We start from the raw sequence: 13,196 nt of genomic DNA, 5'->3' as shown, positions 1-13,196 counted from the left end.
TATTGACGACGGTAATGAAGACGTGTTTACTATAATATATACCTCCATTAACTGTTATGAAATTCGCTTTTTGTATTAACATCCATCGATTTGATTTAAAACAGGCACTTATCCGTTACAGTTTGAGGCCACTCAAAATATTTTGGACTCGATTTTTAATGCATTTTTACAGAATTGTAAAAAAGGTAAAATCACTCTTTCTTTCAGCGTTTAAAGCGCTTCCATAACATATAATTATATTAGCTTAATCAATATTGTCATTCCGAAACATGCAATATATACTTAACACATTCATTCACTTAAGTTGTATTTAAGATGCCAATATACCACACATTGGATTGACTCGTCCTTCAAGTTGTATAGGGTTCTCGCAATACAATTGATACCGGCTTTATGCTCATACTATTAATTTTATTTCGGATTTGACCATATCTTTACGAAATAAGGTTTATGCTACAAAAAACTACAATAAATTTTTAAATATAAAAAATACATAAACCATGACTTAAACTGAATGGCATTTAATGTGCACACTTGCGAGATGTCAAACTTAAACCGTCGGTTAAATACATCGCGTGATGACTCAAAACCAATCGTCTCCAACCATTACGTGGAAAGCTTAAAATAGAATTTGAGAAATTCCAAATTTGTACTTTCGGTTAAGTTTTTAACCTTTTAAAAAAATTACAGAAATTGATGTAATTAATCGGAAAACGTTGCTGGCAAGGTAATGTCGTTTTTGAGCAATGCTTTTTTAAATTAGTAATATAAAAGTCTTCACAGATAATTCAATTGTGAAAAAGAAACTTTCTTGGTTTCGATGCGGTTTAATATTAGCAATAAACAAAACAGTTGTCCAGACCGATGTGTACTTGACACGTCTTTTTAAAATTGTCATCAAAACACACTAACCGTCTTGTGACGTCTTAGAAATGTTAATAAACCATTTAAACACACTAACCGTCTTGTGACGTCTCAAAAACGTTAATAAACCATTCACTAACCTACTTGTAAAGGTTGTCATAAAAACACACACAAACCGTCTTGTGACATCTTAATGGTTCTTATCAAAAACACACTCACCGACTTAAACCATCTTTTAACGTCTTCAAAATTGGCCCCAATGATTGTAGGCATACTATCTCGGTCGTAAAAGTTAATCCAGTAACGAAAATATCCCTAGACTCTAGTTTAACCAGTAACGAAAAAAAAATCCTTAGACTCTAGTTAAGACAGTAACAAAAACATGCATAGACTCTAGTTCAACAAGTTATTAAATAATCCCTAGACTCAAGTTAAACAAGTTACAAATAATCCCTAGGCTCCAGGTGAACCAGTCACGAAAGAATCCCTGAACTCTTGTTAAACAAGTAACGAAATAAGCCCTAGACTCTAGTTAAACCAGTCCAGTTACGAAATAATCCATAGGCTCCAGTAACGAAAGAATCCCTGAACTCTTGTTAAACGAGTAACAAAATAATCCCTAGTCTAGTTACGAAATTAAACCTAGGCTCTAGTTAAACCAGTAACGAAATAATACATAGGCTCTAGTTAAACCAGTTACAATATAATACTTAGGCTCTAGTTAAACTTGTTACGAAATAATACCTAGGCTCTAGTTAAACCAGTAACGACAACATCCCTGGACTTTAATTAAACCAGATTCGAAATAATCCCTGGACTCTAGTTAAACCAATTACGAAATCATCCCAAGACTCTAGTTAAACCATTAACTAAATTATCCAAAAGCTCTAGTGAAATCAGTCATGACAAAGTAGTGTTTGCCCTACATTTTCAGCCGATCAGGGGCGCTAGATTTATAAAATGTTTAGTATCTTAATTTTGAAAACCCGTAACATATTGCTGAAGACAACCTTTCATGATGAAGTAAACTGCTATTACTGTGCATTTCCATGTAGCCACACCTAACGTTTGCATATGCAAAGGTGCAATTTTAGTGAAGTGACAACGCTTATTGGAATGATTGAAAGCCCTTTTGGACAGCCGTATGACTTAATTTTAAAAACAATTATGCAATTTTGGATTGCCTTTCACTACGAATACTTACACTTAGAATTAATAAAGTAATTTCTTCGTAAATGAAAACAACGGTCGCCCCGCTCCCTTAAGTTACTCATCACGAATAATTTACTTATTAAACTCTAACCTGTACAAACAAATCAAAATATGAAGGCATGCAGGTTCAAGCAAATTATAAATATACAAAAGTAGGGGACTCGTCCTCATGATACTATATATAAACAGGTGAACGTACATGGCTTAATCGTCTTTATGATGTTATATACTACCAGGGCTGTATCCAATATTAGTCTGAATTGGCTCTAAGGACGATGTAGCTAATCGGATTACTTGTTATTAATAACTGACCAATAGAGTGAATGAATTCAATGATGTATGGCCATAAGATATAATTACGTTGTATATAGTGAATACCACCCCAGGTGCACGTACTCGACTGACTCGTCCTTATGATGGCATATACAAGCAGGTGAACGTAATAAAATAAATTTACATCTGCTCCCTGCCAAAATAAACAATTGTATGTGAACATTTTCTACTTTGTTCATATTCTTTATGAAATTCATGTCGTGTTACAGGTTATCACATTGATATGCTTTTCAAAAAAAAATGCTATTTGATATTTTACATCAACATATCAGCTAATGGGCATTAAACTCGCATTCGTACATAATAATACAAAACCAATCATCTCCAGCCATGACGAATCGAGCTTAAAATAGAACTTGAGAAATTGTACTTTCGGTATTGAATATTTCACCTGATGTTTAAAAAACCAATCGTCTCATACCATGACTTGTCAAACCTAACACAAATATTGACAAATTCCAAAGGGGTACTTAAATTGTGTTTCTTAATGATTGACGTTCTTTACGTGGATTGATGTAAATATCGAAAACATTGTTAACAAGTAAACTTTTTTATAATAAATATTAACAATTGATTTTGTTGTGTTCGCAAATTGTAAATTTAAGTTTCTTTTGTATAGAAATGCTAGCTGCCTTCTTTGTTTAAATTTACGGTTTAAATTGCCCAGTTTCGGATTACATAGTTTTTTGTGCTGAAAGTTATTGTATTATTTTTTTGGTTTAAATAGTATTCAATTTTGCTTGTTAGTAAAAGTATTTCCGATAGTTCCTAACACAGGTAAAATACGGGTACAGTCCAATTATATAAACATGGTAAGTTGCTGACACGGGTACAAGGTCACAATAATTAAGGGTGAAAATGGCCAAAAGAGAGATCATTATTAAAGAAAAACAACTGCTGTGCACACTTAGGATTTTCCACTTTTGTTGTTGTTGTTGTTGTTGTTGTTGTTGTTGTTGTTAGACAAAAATATAGAATTGCAATCATATTTTCAATTTTAAATATAAATTAAAACTTTTGTGTCCAACTTGAAAAAATACAATAAAATGACAGCTTCCATGTTCTTTCAGACAATGGACCGTGACCATCAAGGCCAGCAGGTGATGTCCTTAAGACTGTCCAAAGTTCTGAGGGACATCGGTGTCACCAGACAGATGGTTGTCCGGAGGAGGAGGACATTTCTGATGAAGGAGAAGATGATAACAGTAGTCGACAATATTAAAAATAATATTTTGTTTAAATATTTTGTTTTTGGTAGCCAATCGGAAGGGACAACAACTCTAGGCATGCAATCTGATATAGATATGCTACGATGCGTAGACGATATCAGTGTGATACTGGACTGGAGAGAATGGAAGCCAGCAAAAATGTGTTTTCTGGTAATAAAGAACGACTTATCTCCACCCCAGCACTGCTGTCTGCAGTTACTGAAACGTGACTGTCCATTGCCTGAAGGACTGGACAATGTGCCAGCAATATGGGATGTGGAGGCAGCAATGGATGGCAGGGTGCTGCTGAAAAACACTTGGATGGATGATTTATGGAAGCAGGAATTTGGTGTGTTATTCAGAAAACAAGGGCCATCAAGAAGTACTGTCGACTATTTTGATTATATATTCGCGTTTAGCTTCAGTGGACAGGTGCTCGAATGCAATTTTCTATTCACAAGACCGAAGCCCGGTCACTGGCCGAGACCTGAAATACTCGCAAAAGCACGTGAGTGTAAATTATTCATTGTTCCACAGGGACACGCTGAGAGTGATCAGTCAAAGCTGGAATGGAGATTCTCAACGTCACTGATTGAAAGACTACTTATGTTTGATCTCAATATTTTACAAACACAAGTTTATACATTTCTGAAGATCTTACGAAAGACTTTCTTCAAGCCGTTAGTTGGTGATAGACTAAGCACGTTTCATATCAAAACAGCTCTATTGTTTACTCTAGAGACTCATCCTCCAGAAATCTGGCAGGAACATAACCTGATGAAGTGTGCTAAATACTGCCTGAAAACTCTTCAGCGGTGGTTCAAACTTCGGCACTGTCCACATTACACAATCTCGGGAGTGGATTTGTTTGTGGGAAAAGTGAGAAAATGGGAGTTTCCTTTCCTGTCAGCAAAACTATCTGACATGATAGACAACATCATGGACTATGTCACCCAGATAGAAATGGACCAGATAGGGGAGAGGATCGGTGACATATGCAGAACATTCAGTACAAGATATCAGAATACATTAGCTACAGTGAGCTACTGCGTTGATGAAGGAATAATCTCACTATTCGGTATGTATCGTAGATCTACGTTTGCAATGAAGGACATTTGCTCAACAAGGAACATTCTCTTAAACGTTCGGGAAATTCGTTATGAGTCCGATATATGTGCAGAATTACAACATGCAGAAAAATGGCTTTACCAATATCTTGCGTCCATGATAGTATCTAGGTGTCATCGCTTGAACCAGCCAATACCACCAGACATTTACCGCGTGTATGAAGCCTCCATAGACCCAGATCTCACCTCTGGCAGATTGAAGTTGGCATCCATGATGTACTGCAGTGGTCAGTACGAAATGGCAGAATTGATGTTGGCCTACACCGAGGGTCTGATGCATGCCGATGTGTGGCAGTGGTGTCCATGTATGGGAAGGGCGGATCATGAGCAAACTGAGACATTTCTACAAAATGTTCATACATCACCTCTTTTGGAATTGATAAAACGGCATGTTGCATGCAGCGTTCTTTTTAATCCATTAGAAATATGTTGTGTACCTGGGCTCCTAGTATACGAGATGTATAGAACGATTCGTCCTGAAGATTTCCACCACAGACGTCGAAAAGTAGATGAGTGGATGGGCCTTGTTGTAATTGACTCCAAACCCTTTATGTTCTACCTGCAGTACCTCACATTCAGACAACTGGGAAAAGAAGAGAGAAAACTGGATGCAAAATATAAGTTACTCAACTATATTTGTGTTGAGAGTAGAGGGTGTGGTCATATAGATACGGCCCTCCATGTACTTGGCCACTGCTATGAACTGGAGAACTGGTATGATATGGCATTGGCATTGTACAGAAAATCCCTTGAATTATTTCCTCACAACAATGCAGCCATATGGCATATCGTGAGACTCCTTCAGCAGTCATGAAGAATACCAGAACATTAGAAGCACACACCGTATCACCCTAATATGGTAGCTTCAATAATCCAAATTACTTTTTAAGTGGGAGTCAGCACTATTGCATTCGGATAGATATCTGAAGTAAACTATTTGACATTTCAGCGTTTGAAGTAAGGCATGCATCACATCTCAGTTAAAGTTCACTTAGTGACATAGTGACACTATAATGAAGTTCAAGATGTTTCATTAATAACTATTCAAGTTTCGGAATACACGTTTATTTTTTAATAATATGAACTCAGAGACACATTTTAAACTGATTTGTTATTATTCGTGCAATTATACCCCTAACATTTAATATACAAAGGGTAAATTGTCTCTTAGAATTTATATATAACAGATTCAAGTCTGACTCTAAATAGGTTGAAACAAAAGAAATAATGCATGAAAAGTGTCCGTCATTGTTTACATTGCTTTTTGATTTTGAGTTTCTATTTTCAGAACAATATTACATTTGCCTGAAACTAACTGTATTCACCGCTACAAATACTCTGCAAATGAACGAAATCCTCAATAAAATTAAGATTTCAATGCTATATTCTGTCATTGAAATCCAATCTTGGTTCCTCCTTAACAGTGTAAGTTTGTATAAACGCATTCTATTCAACATATATTTCAAACATCAGCTTGCAACAGTGTATGTTAAACGATTTTATAAATGATGTATTGAAACGGATTAAAAAACAGAGCTTATCATATATCACTTCGAGGATAAATTGCATTATAAGGTTAATTCATGTTTGATACAAACGTATGAAATGAGCCAGTTCAAGAATTTGCATAAAATAATATTTTCAAATGGATAAAGAATTAAAATGGCAATTAATAGAATGCAAAAAATGACGTCTTATGTTAATAGCATTTCCAATAAAGAATTAATATTCGGTGATTTATTTTGCATATAAGGCATCAGCGACTGATACTCTTGCAATTGATACCAACATGAAGTATTAACACTGAATTATCTTATACCTTTGATTGAATGACGATAGTATTTAAAATGTTACGACTCTCGGTGGTACTAAGTGCAACTGTAAACGCAGATATAGAGGTAATAAATATTTACTATCAAGCTAAACAATAGCTAGATTGTGCCATGCTAATGTTCTATTGACTTGCCTCACATTGCAGTAACAATACTTATTCGCAAAAGAATGACAAGTAACATCTTATAATGATAACCCTAGCTTGTGAACACAGATATAGATGTACTTGATCTTTAAGGTATACCATGTACAATAATATTGCCATTTGGTGGCGCCATCGGTAGTTATGATAAATTATGATACATTGTAGGTCATATAAACTTGATGTCACACGAAAGGTTATTGCTTACTTATACCTACAGTTAATGACCGCCAATCACAAAAGGAAAAGATCTAGATTGCTTTTCATTATTACAATTAAATCGGCCATTAAAATTTCGATTTTATAAACTACATATTTATTGCAATAGTTTTACGTTGTCCGTGTAATGCTTATACAAATATCCGTTCTCTTCACTTAAACGCTTTTGAAATTGTACTAATATAATATAAGGGTACCAGGTATCGACAATTCACTGTCTTGTACATCAGATACCTTAATAATAAGCTGAAGGCAAGTTTGCACCCGACCAATGTTTCTATTCAACAGCCTAACGCTGCATGTTATTGTATATAAGAAAAATAAAGAAATGAAACATAAAATTTGTGATATGCATTAAATAACAATAAATCAAGAGGTTACAGGAAGTTAATATCAAGATGAACAAAGACACCCGGCTATTTTATATTTTCCTACTACGCATGTGTGCAATATGAATGAAACGAATATTGCAAACTACTGATTAACGTGTATTATTATCAATGAAAATATTTGCAGATAGGTGAGAAGAGTTACTGAAATGAAATATCGCACATGACATAAAATGACAGACACAGGAAAAAAGGAGCAGAACATGGTACATCATAGAACATGATGCAAGATAGAACACGATGCAAGATAACACATTAGGCAACATAGAACAGTATTTTATATAGAACATATGATAGGACAGATCATACGACAAGATAGAACATAGAACACTACACTACAGAACAACTAGATAGGACTTATACATATAATAGTCTAACCTGTGACAAAAAATATAACTATTAACTGGCGATGTTGACCTTTTAAACGAAAGCATCAAGTACAAAACTGCCATTTTTCCACAGAATACATTTAAACAGTTTAATGGAGCTTGATAATGATAATGATGTTTTCTAAAAACGATAATGAAAGAATGCAACTTTGACAAACTGTGAAAATACAATTTAGTTGATTTAAGCTACATTTTGTTATCAAATTGAGATAAATATATAATATAATATAGCTTAAGGTCACAAAAATTACATACTTATAGATAAATTAATATCATTTTCGTAAATGGCGCAAATCAATATATAAATAAATGCCTCTATAATGACAATGATCAATTCTAACTCCTACATGTATGATGCATTTTAGAACAGTTTTGCATTTCATTTAATACGGATATTATTTAATCGCGCTAAACATTGCGGCAGTTATATCAATATGATACATTAAACTTGTTTAAATTGCGAGTCTTCATAGAGTAAGGAAGAACAGCAGCAAAATTCATTTGATCTAAATGAACGTCTTTTTTTTACTTTCGTTATGGAAATTAAAACATGCGTTGTTTCTCTAAATTTGAGTTAAAGAATAAAAACTGCCTTTCTATTGTAACAAAATTCAGATGTTATTTAGAAATAAATTATTTTAAAATTGAGTCATTGAATACATGCTTTTATATCTATGCATATCATGCATTGTTCACTTTTTTTATCTGATTGGCAAGAATTACTTCTGTATCATTATCGTCTGCTTCTGCGTATTTGTCGGGAGGCACTTACTAAGGGGTTAAGTGACAATGTAGGCGTAACCTTTTTTGCTATCGGCCTGGTGTCAGTTGTACAGTGCTTTATAATAGTTGGCTGAGTTTATGTGCGAATATGTAAGGTGTTGTATTTTGTATGTCTGATGAGTTTACATATCTATACAATGCATTATATTCGAGTTCATTTCAAAGCGTTATGGTTTTAAAAATCAACTGTATAATTCTGATGAAAATTGTATACCATTCAAAAGAAAACCGAGAGTAAAAAGTTTCACGATTTAAAAATAAATGTGTGATAAAATCTGCCCATCGATTGAAAATAGTTTTGTGCCTTCTAGCATGATTAACGTTTCATGTCCTAGAATCTGCTCATCATTATACATCATAAAGTTTTTGAGTGCCAGTTAGAAGTAATCGTAACAATAATGTAGCAGTGTTAGTTTGGTAGGTATAGCTCACGACAGTAAAAAGTTATAATTTTAAAATAACTTTTAATGCGTTGTAAAACTAATATCATTTCTACGATTACCTAATTTGCTGAAAGTTATCATTATTCAGTTCACCAAATGTACCCAGATGGCAAAATAATTTGTTTTTAAGCAAAAGCTTTCTCATAAAGAAATATGAATCCCATTTCCCCAACTACCCCTCGTCCGTTGAAAAATGCCCCATAGGGTAAATTTCAACTGAGTCAAAAATAAATGTTTAGCATGTTCCAAAAATGTAAATAAATAATGAACGAAATTAGACGGGTTTATTCTAATTTTCAGATGTAATTTGCCATTAAAAATTATGCAAAATTAAATTAACACATCCATTGCCAACTTCCATTGCTTCAGTTTTTTATGTAAGATGCAAATTTACCAGGTGAACTTTATGGGTTTATTCATCCTTCAAGGGACTAGTCACCAGATGGTTTAAAAATCAGCAAATACAGTATTTGCTCAAAACATGAATCAGAGCTGACACGTTAAGAAATATCGAATAATTGTTTCACGCTTCAAAGTGTGCATATTTAGCATTTAAAAGTTCCATGATAAGTACAGATACAGATACTGACGCTATTTTTCAATGAACTGGGATCTACGTAGTAGACAGAACAAATAGATTTTCGAATTGGAAGAATACCCAACATCGTCGAAAGATACATGTGTCGTAAGCGATGTGATACATCATTAATTAAGATTAAATTCGTTGAACACAACGATATCAGTTTTATGTTAGAAGTTTTTGAAAATTTTCCCTTTTTCTTGCAGCTGTATCATCTGGTTTCTAGTCCCTTTAAGGTATTAGATACGAACAGATTAATGCACTGGGTTGGCCTGTCTTTAAGATTTTATATAAAACCCGGTAAACGAAATAAATTCAATCGAAAACTGCTGCCTACGTATGCTGTTTAAAGACAAGTTTTTTTGGTGTTTTTTGGTGAATTTGTATGAAATTATTTTCATGTTACAACTTATTTCCTGGTTTAAAAGAAAAGAGGAATATATATTTGATATTTCAAAATTGAGGGTAATGGTCATTAAACACATACATGCATACGTGGTAGTTAAAACCCAATCCTCTCCAACCATGACGAGCAAAGCTTAAAGCAGGAATATATACATTCTATAGGATGAGGATGCGTTTCTGAATGTTTAATGTTTATAACGGAAATTGATGTGAGTTTTCCGAAGCCATTGTTGGCCAGGTAAATTTGTTTTTGTTTTATTCAGTAATGAAAATATATACGTAGTCAAACTAAATTTTAGCATTTATTATACTGATCTTATAACACATATAAGCCGTCTTGTAAAGTCTTGGAAATCGTTACATGTTTATAAAATACAGTTTGTATTTGACTTAATTTAATTCGATATACCCATTTTTGACGAGTACTTTACTTCTTTCCACAATGTCTCATCATTGTATGAATGATGCCAGCCATATCTACATTTTACATAATTGTTTTAGTTATTTTTAATACAGAATGGAATTTAATGCAGTTTATTAGTGAACCATTGGTTTATTAAACTTGCATGCGCGCATGAGAACACCGCCGAAAAAAACAATCCACTTATAACGCCAAATGCATAATGACAGGTAATGAGTCTTGACATGGACAAGATAAAACATGAGAAAAGACAAACCATGCAACAATACATCATATGAGACAAGACAAAACATGTGGAATGATAGAATATGGTACATTATTTATTTATTTTTGTGCTGACGATTATTCTGTACTTCATATTTATATACTTCAAATTTGCTTAATAGTAGAATTATTATGATCAGTTACTAGCAAAGGTACACTACGGGGACAATCCCAGTAGCCGAACATGGTATGTTGCTAACACAGGTACAATACGGATACAGACCCAGTATGCGAACATGGTATGTTGCTAACACAGGTACAATACGGGTACAGACCCAATAGCCAAACATCGTAAGTTGCTAACACAGGTACAATACGGGGACACTCCCAGTAGCCGAACATGGTAAGTTGCTAACACGGTTACAGACCTATTAGCACAGTTACAATACGGGTGCATATCCAGTATCCGAACTTGGTTAGTTGCTAAAACAGGTTCCATACGGGTACAGACCAAATATCCGAACATGGTAAGTTGCTAACACAGATACAAAGGCACAATTATTAAGGGTTAAAAAAGCAAAAAGAGTGTTCATTATAAAAGAAAAATGCTGTGCATACTTTTGTTAGTCCACTTTTATTTTTGTCTTAGACTTAAATATGGAATTGCAACAAAACAACCAATATTAATAAAAAAAAATCAAAACCATTGTGTCCATCTTGATATATTACTAAGACTGACAGCAACATTCGCATATTTTCAGACTATGGACCGTGACCCAGAAGGCCAGCATGTGATGTCCCTGAGACTGTCCAGAGTTCTGAAGGACATCGGCGTGTCCAAACGGATGGTCGCTCGGAGGAGGAGGTCATTCCTGTTGACGGAGAAGATTGCAACTGTAATGGACTCTATAATTATAAATAAAACGTATAGTGTGTATATCTTTGGTAGCCAATCGGAAGGCACAACAACTCTATGCATGAATTTAGAAATAGATATACTACTATGTGTCAACAATTTTAATCTCATAAAAGATTGGTCAGAATGGAAGCAAGGGAAGATGAATCTTCTGGCAATAAAGAACGATTGTTCTCCACCCCAGCACTGCTGTCTGCAGATGGTGAGACCTGACTGTCCTTTGCCTCGTCCCACAAGTTCACGCCGAGAGTGATCAGTCAAAACTGGAATGGAGGTTTTCTACGTCACTGATTAAAAGATTACTCATATTTGATCTCAACATTTTGTAAAAATACAGGTTTATACATTTCTAAAGATCTTACGAAAGTCGTTCTTTAAATCCTTAGTCGGTGATAGACTGAGCACGTTTCATTTCAAAACCGCTTTATTGTTCACTCTGGAAGCATTTCCTCCAGAAATCTGGCAGGAACGTAACCTGCTGCAGTGTGTTATAAACTGCCTGAAAACTCTTCAATGATGGTTCAACCTTCGGCACTGTCCACATTACACGATCTCGGGAGTGGACCTGTTCGTGGGAAAAATGAGAAGATGGGAGTTTCCTCTCCTTTCAGCAGTTCTGTCTGACATGATAAACAACATCATTGACTTTGTCACCCAAATAGACATGGACCAGATAGGAGAGAGGATTGTTGACAGACCAAGAACTTTCAGTACACGATATCAGAACACATTGGCTACATAAGGGAAATGCTTTGATGCAGATAAAGTCGAATTATTCGGTATTTATTTCGACTCGATGACTGAAAGGAATAATATTCCCGAAACAACGAACATTATCATAAAAGTTCGAGAGATTCCTTATGAATCCGATATATTGGCAGAATTACAACATGCAGAATAGTGGCTTTACCAATACCTTGCCTCTATGGCAGTTTCTACGTGTCTTCGCTTGAACCAGCCAATACCACCAGACATTTACAGCGAGTATGGGGCCTCCTTAGACTCTGGCCTCACCTCTAGCAGATTGAAGTTGGCATCCATGATGTACTGCAGTGGTCAGTATGAGAGGGCTAAACTGGTGTTGACCTACACCGAGAGTCAATTGCATGCTGATGTGTGGCATATGTGTCCATGTGGGGGAAGGGCGGGCCCTAGGCCTACTGAGATTTTTCTACAAAAGGTTTATGAGCTTCCTATTTGGGAAGTGCTTAAACGGCATGTTGCATGCAGCGTTGTTTTTAATTCATTCGAAATATGTTGTATACCTGGTGTCCTAGTATACGAGATGCATAGAACGATTCGTCCTGAAGATTTTCACCACAGACATCCAATATTAGATACGTGGATGGACCTGGTAGTAATTGACTCCAAACCCTTTATGTTCTACCTGCAGTATCTCACAAACAGACAGCTTGGAGAACAAGAAAATTGACTGGAAGCACTAGATAAGTTATTTAACTATGTTAGCGTCGAGAGTAGAGGGTGTGATCATATAGAGACAGCCCTGCATGTACTTGGTCACTGCTGTGAACTGGAGAACTGGTTTATTGTGGTATTGACATGTTGCAGAAAATCCCTCGAGCTCTTCCCTAACAACAACGCAGCCAGATGGCATATTATGAGACTCCTTTAGCAGTCATGAAGAATACTAGAATATTAGAAGCACAAAGCTTATCACCCTAATATGGTAGCTTCGATAATCCAAATTACATTTATTAAGGGGTTGTC

General features: G+C 35.0%; 1 protein-coding gene across 2 annotated transcripts; it reads left to right on the top strand.

Annotated features, from left to right (window-relative positions):
- The first annotated feature begins 642 nt into the window (after nucleotides 1–642).
- On the top strand, nucleotides 643–7,212 carry LOC128224479 (uncharacterized). 2 transcript variants are annotated; one of them, XM_052934321.1, is made up of 2 exons: nucleotides 643–727; nucleotides 3,480–7,212. In XM_052934321.1, exon 2 carries the CDS (start codon nucleotides 3,483–3,485, stop codon nucleotides 5,556–5,558), a length of 2,076 nt encoding a protein of 691 aa, XP_052790281.1. In that variant the 5' UTR covers nucleotides 643–727; nucleotides 3,480–3,482; the 3' UTR covers nucleotides 5,559–7,212. The 2 variants fall into 2 exon arrangements, with proteins under 2 accessions (XP_052790281.1, XP_052790280.1); XM_052934320.1 differs by lacking the exon at nucleotides 643–727 and adding an exon at nucleotides 2,800–2,875.
- Nucleotides 7,213–13,196: the final 5,984 nt, after the last annotated feature.

This window comes from Mya arenaria, chromosome 17 (genome assembly GCF_026914265.1).
Source record: "Mya arenaria isolate MELC-2E11 chromosome 17, ASM2691426v1".
In the NCBI taxonomy this organism is placed as follows: domain Eukaryota; kingdom Metazoa; phylum Mollusca; class Bivalvia; order Myida; family Myidae; genus Mya; species Mya arenaria.
The sequence above is the reverse complement of the archived record's forward strand: the minus strand, read 5'-3'. Positions and strand labels throughout refer to the sequence as shown.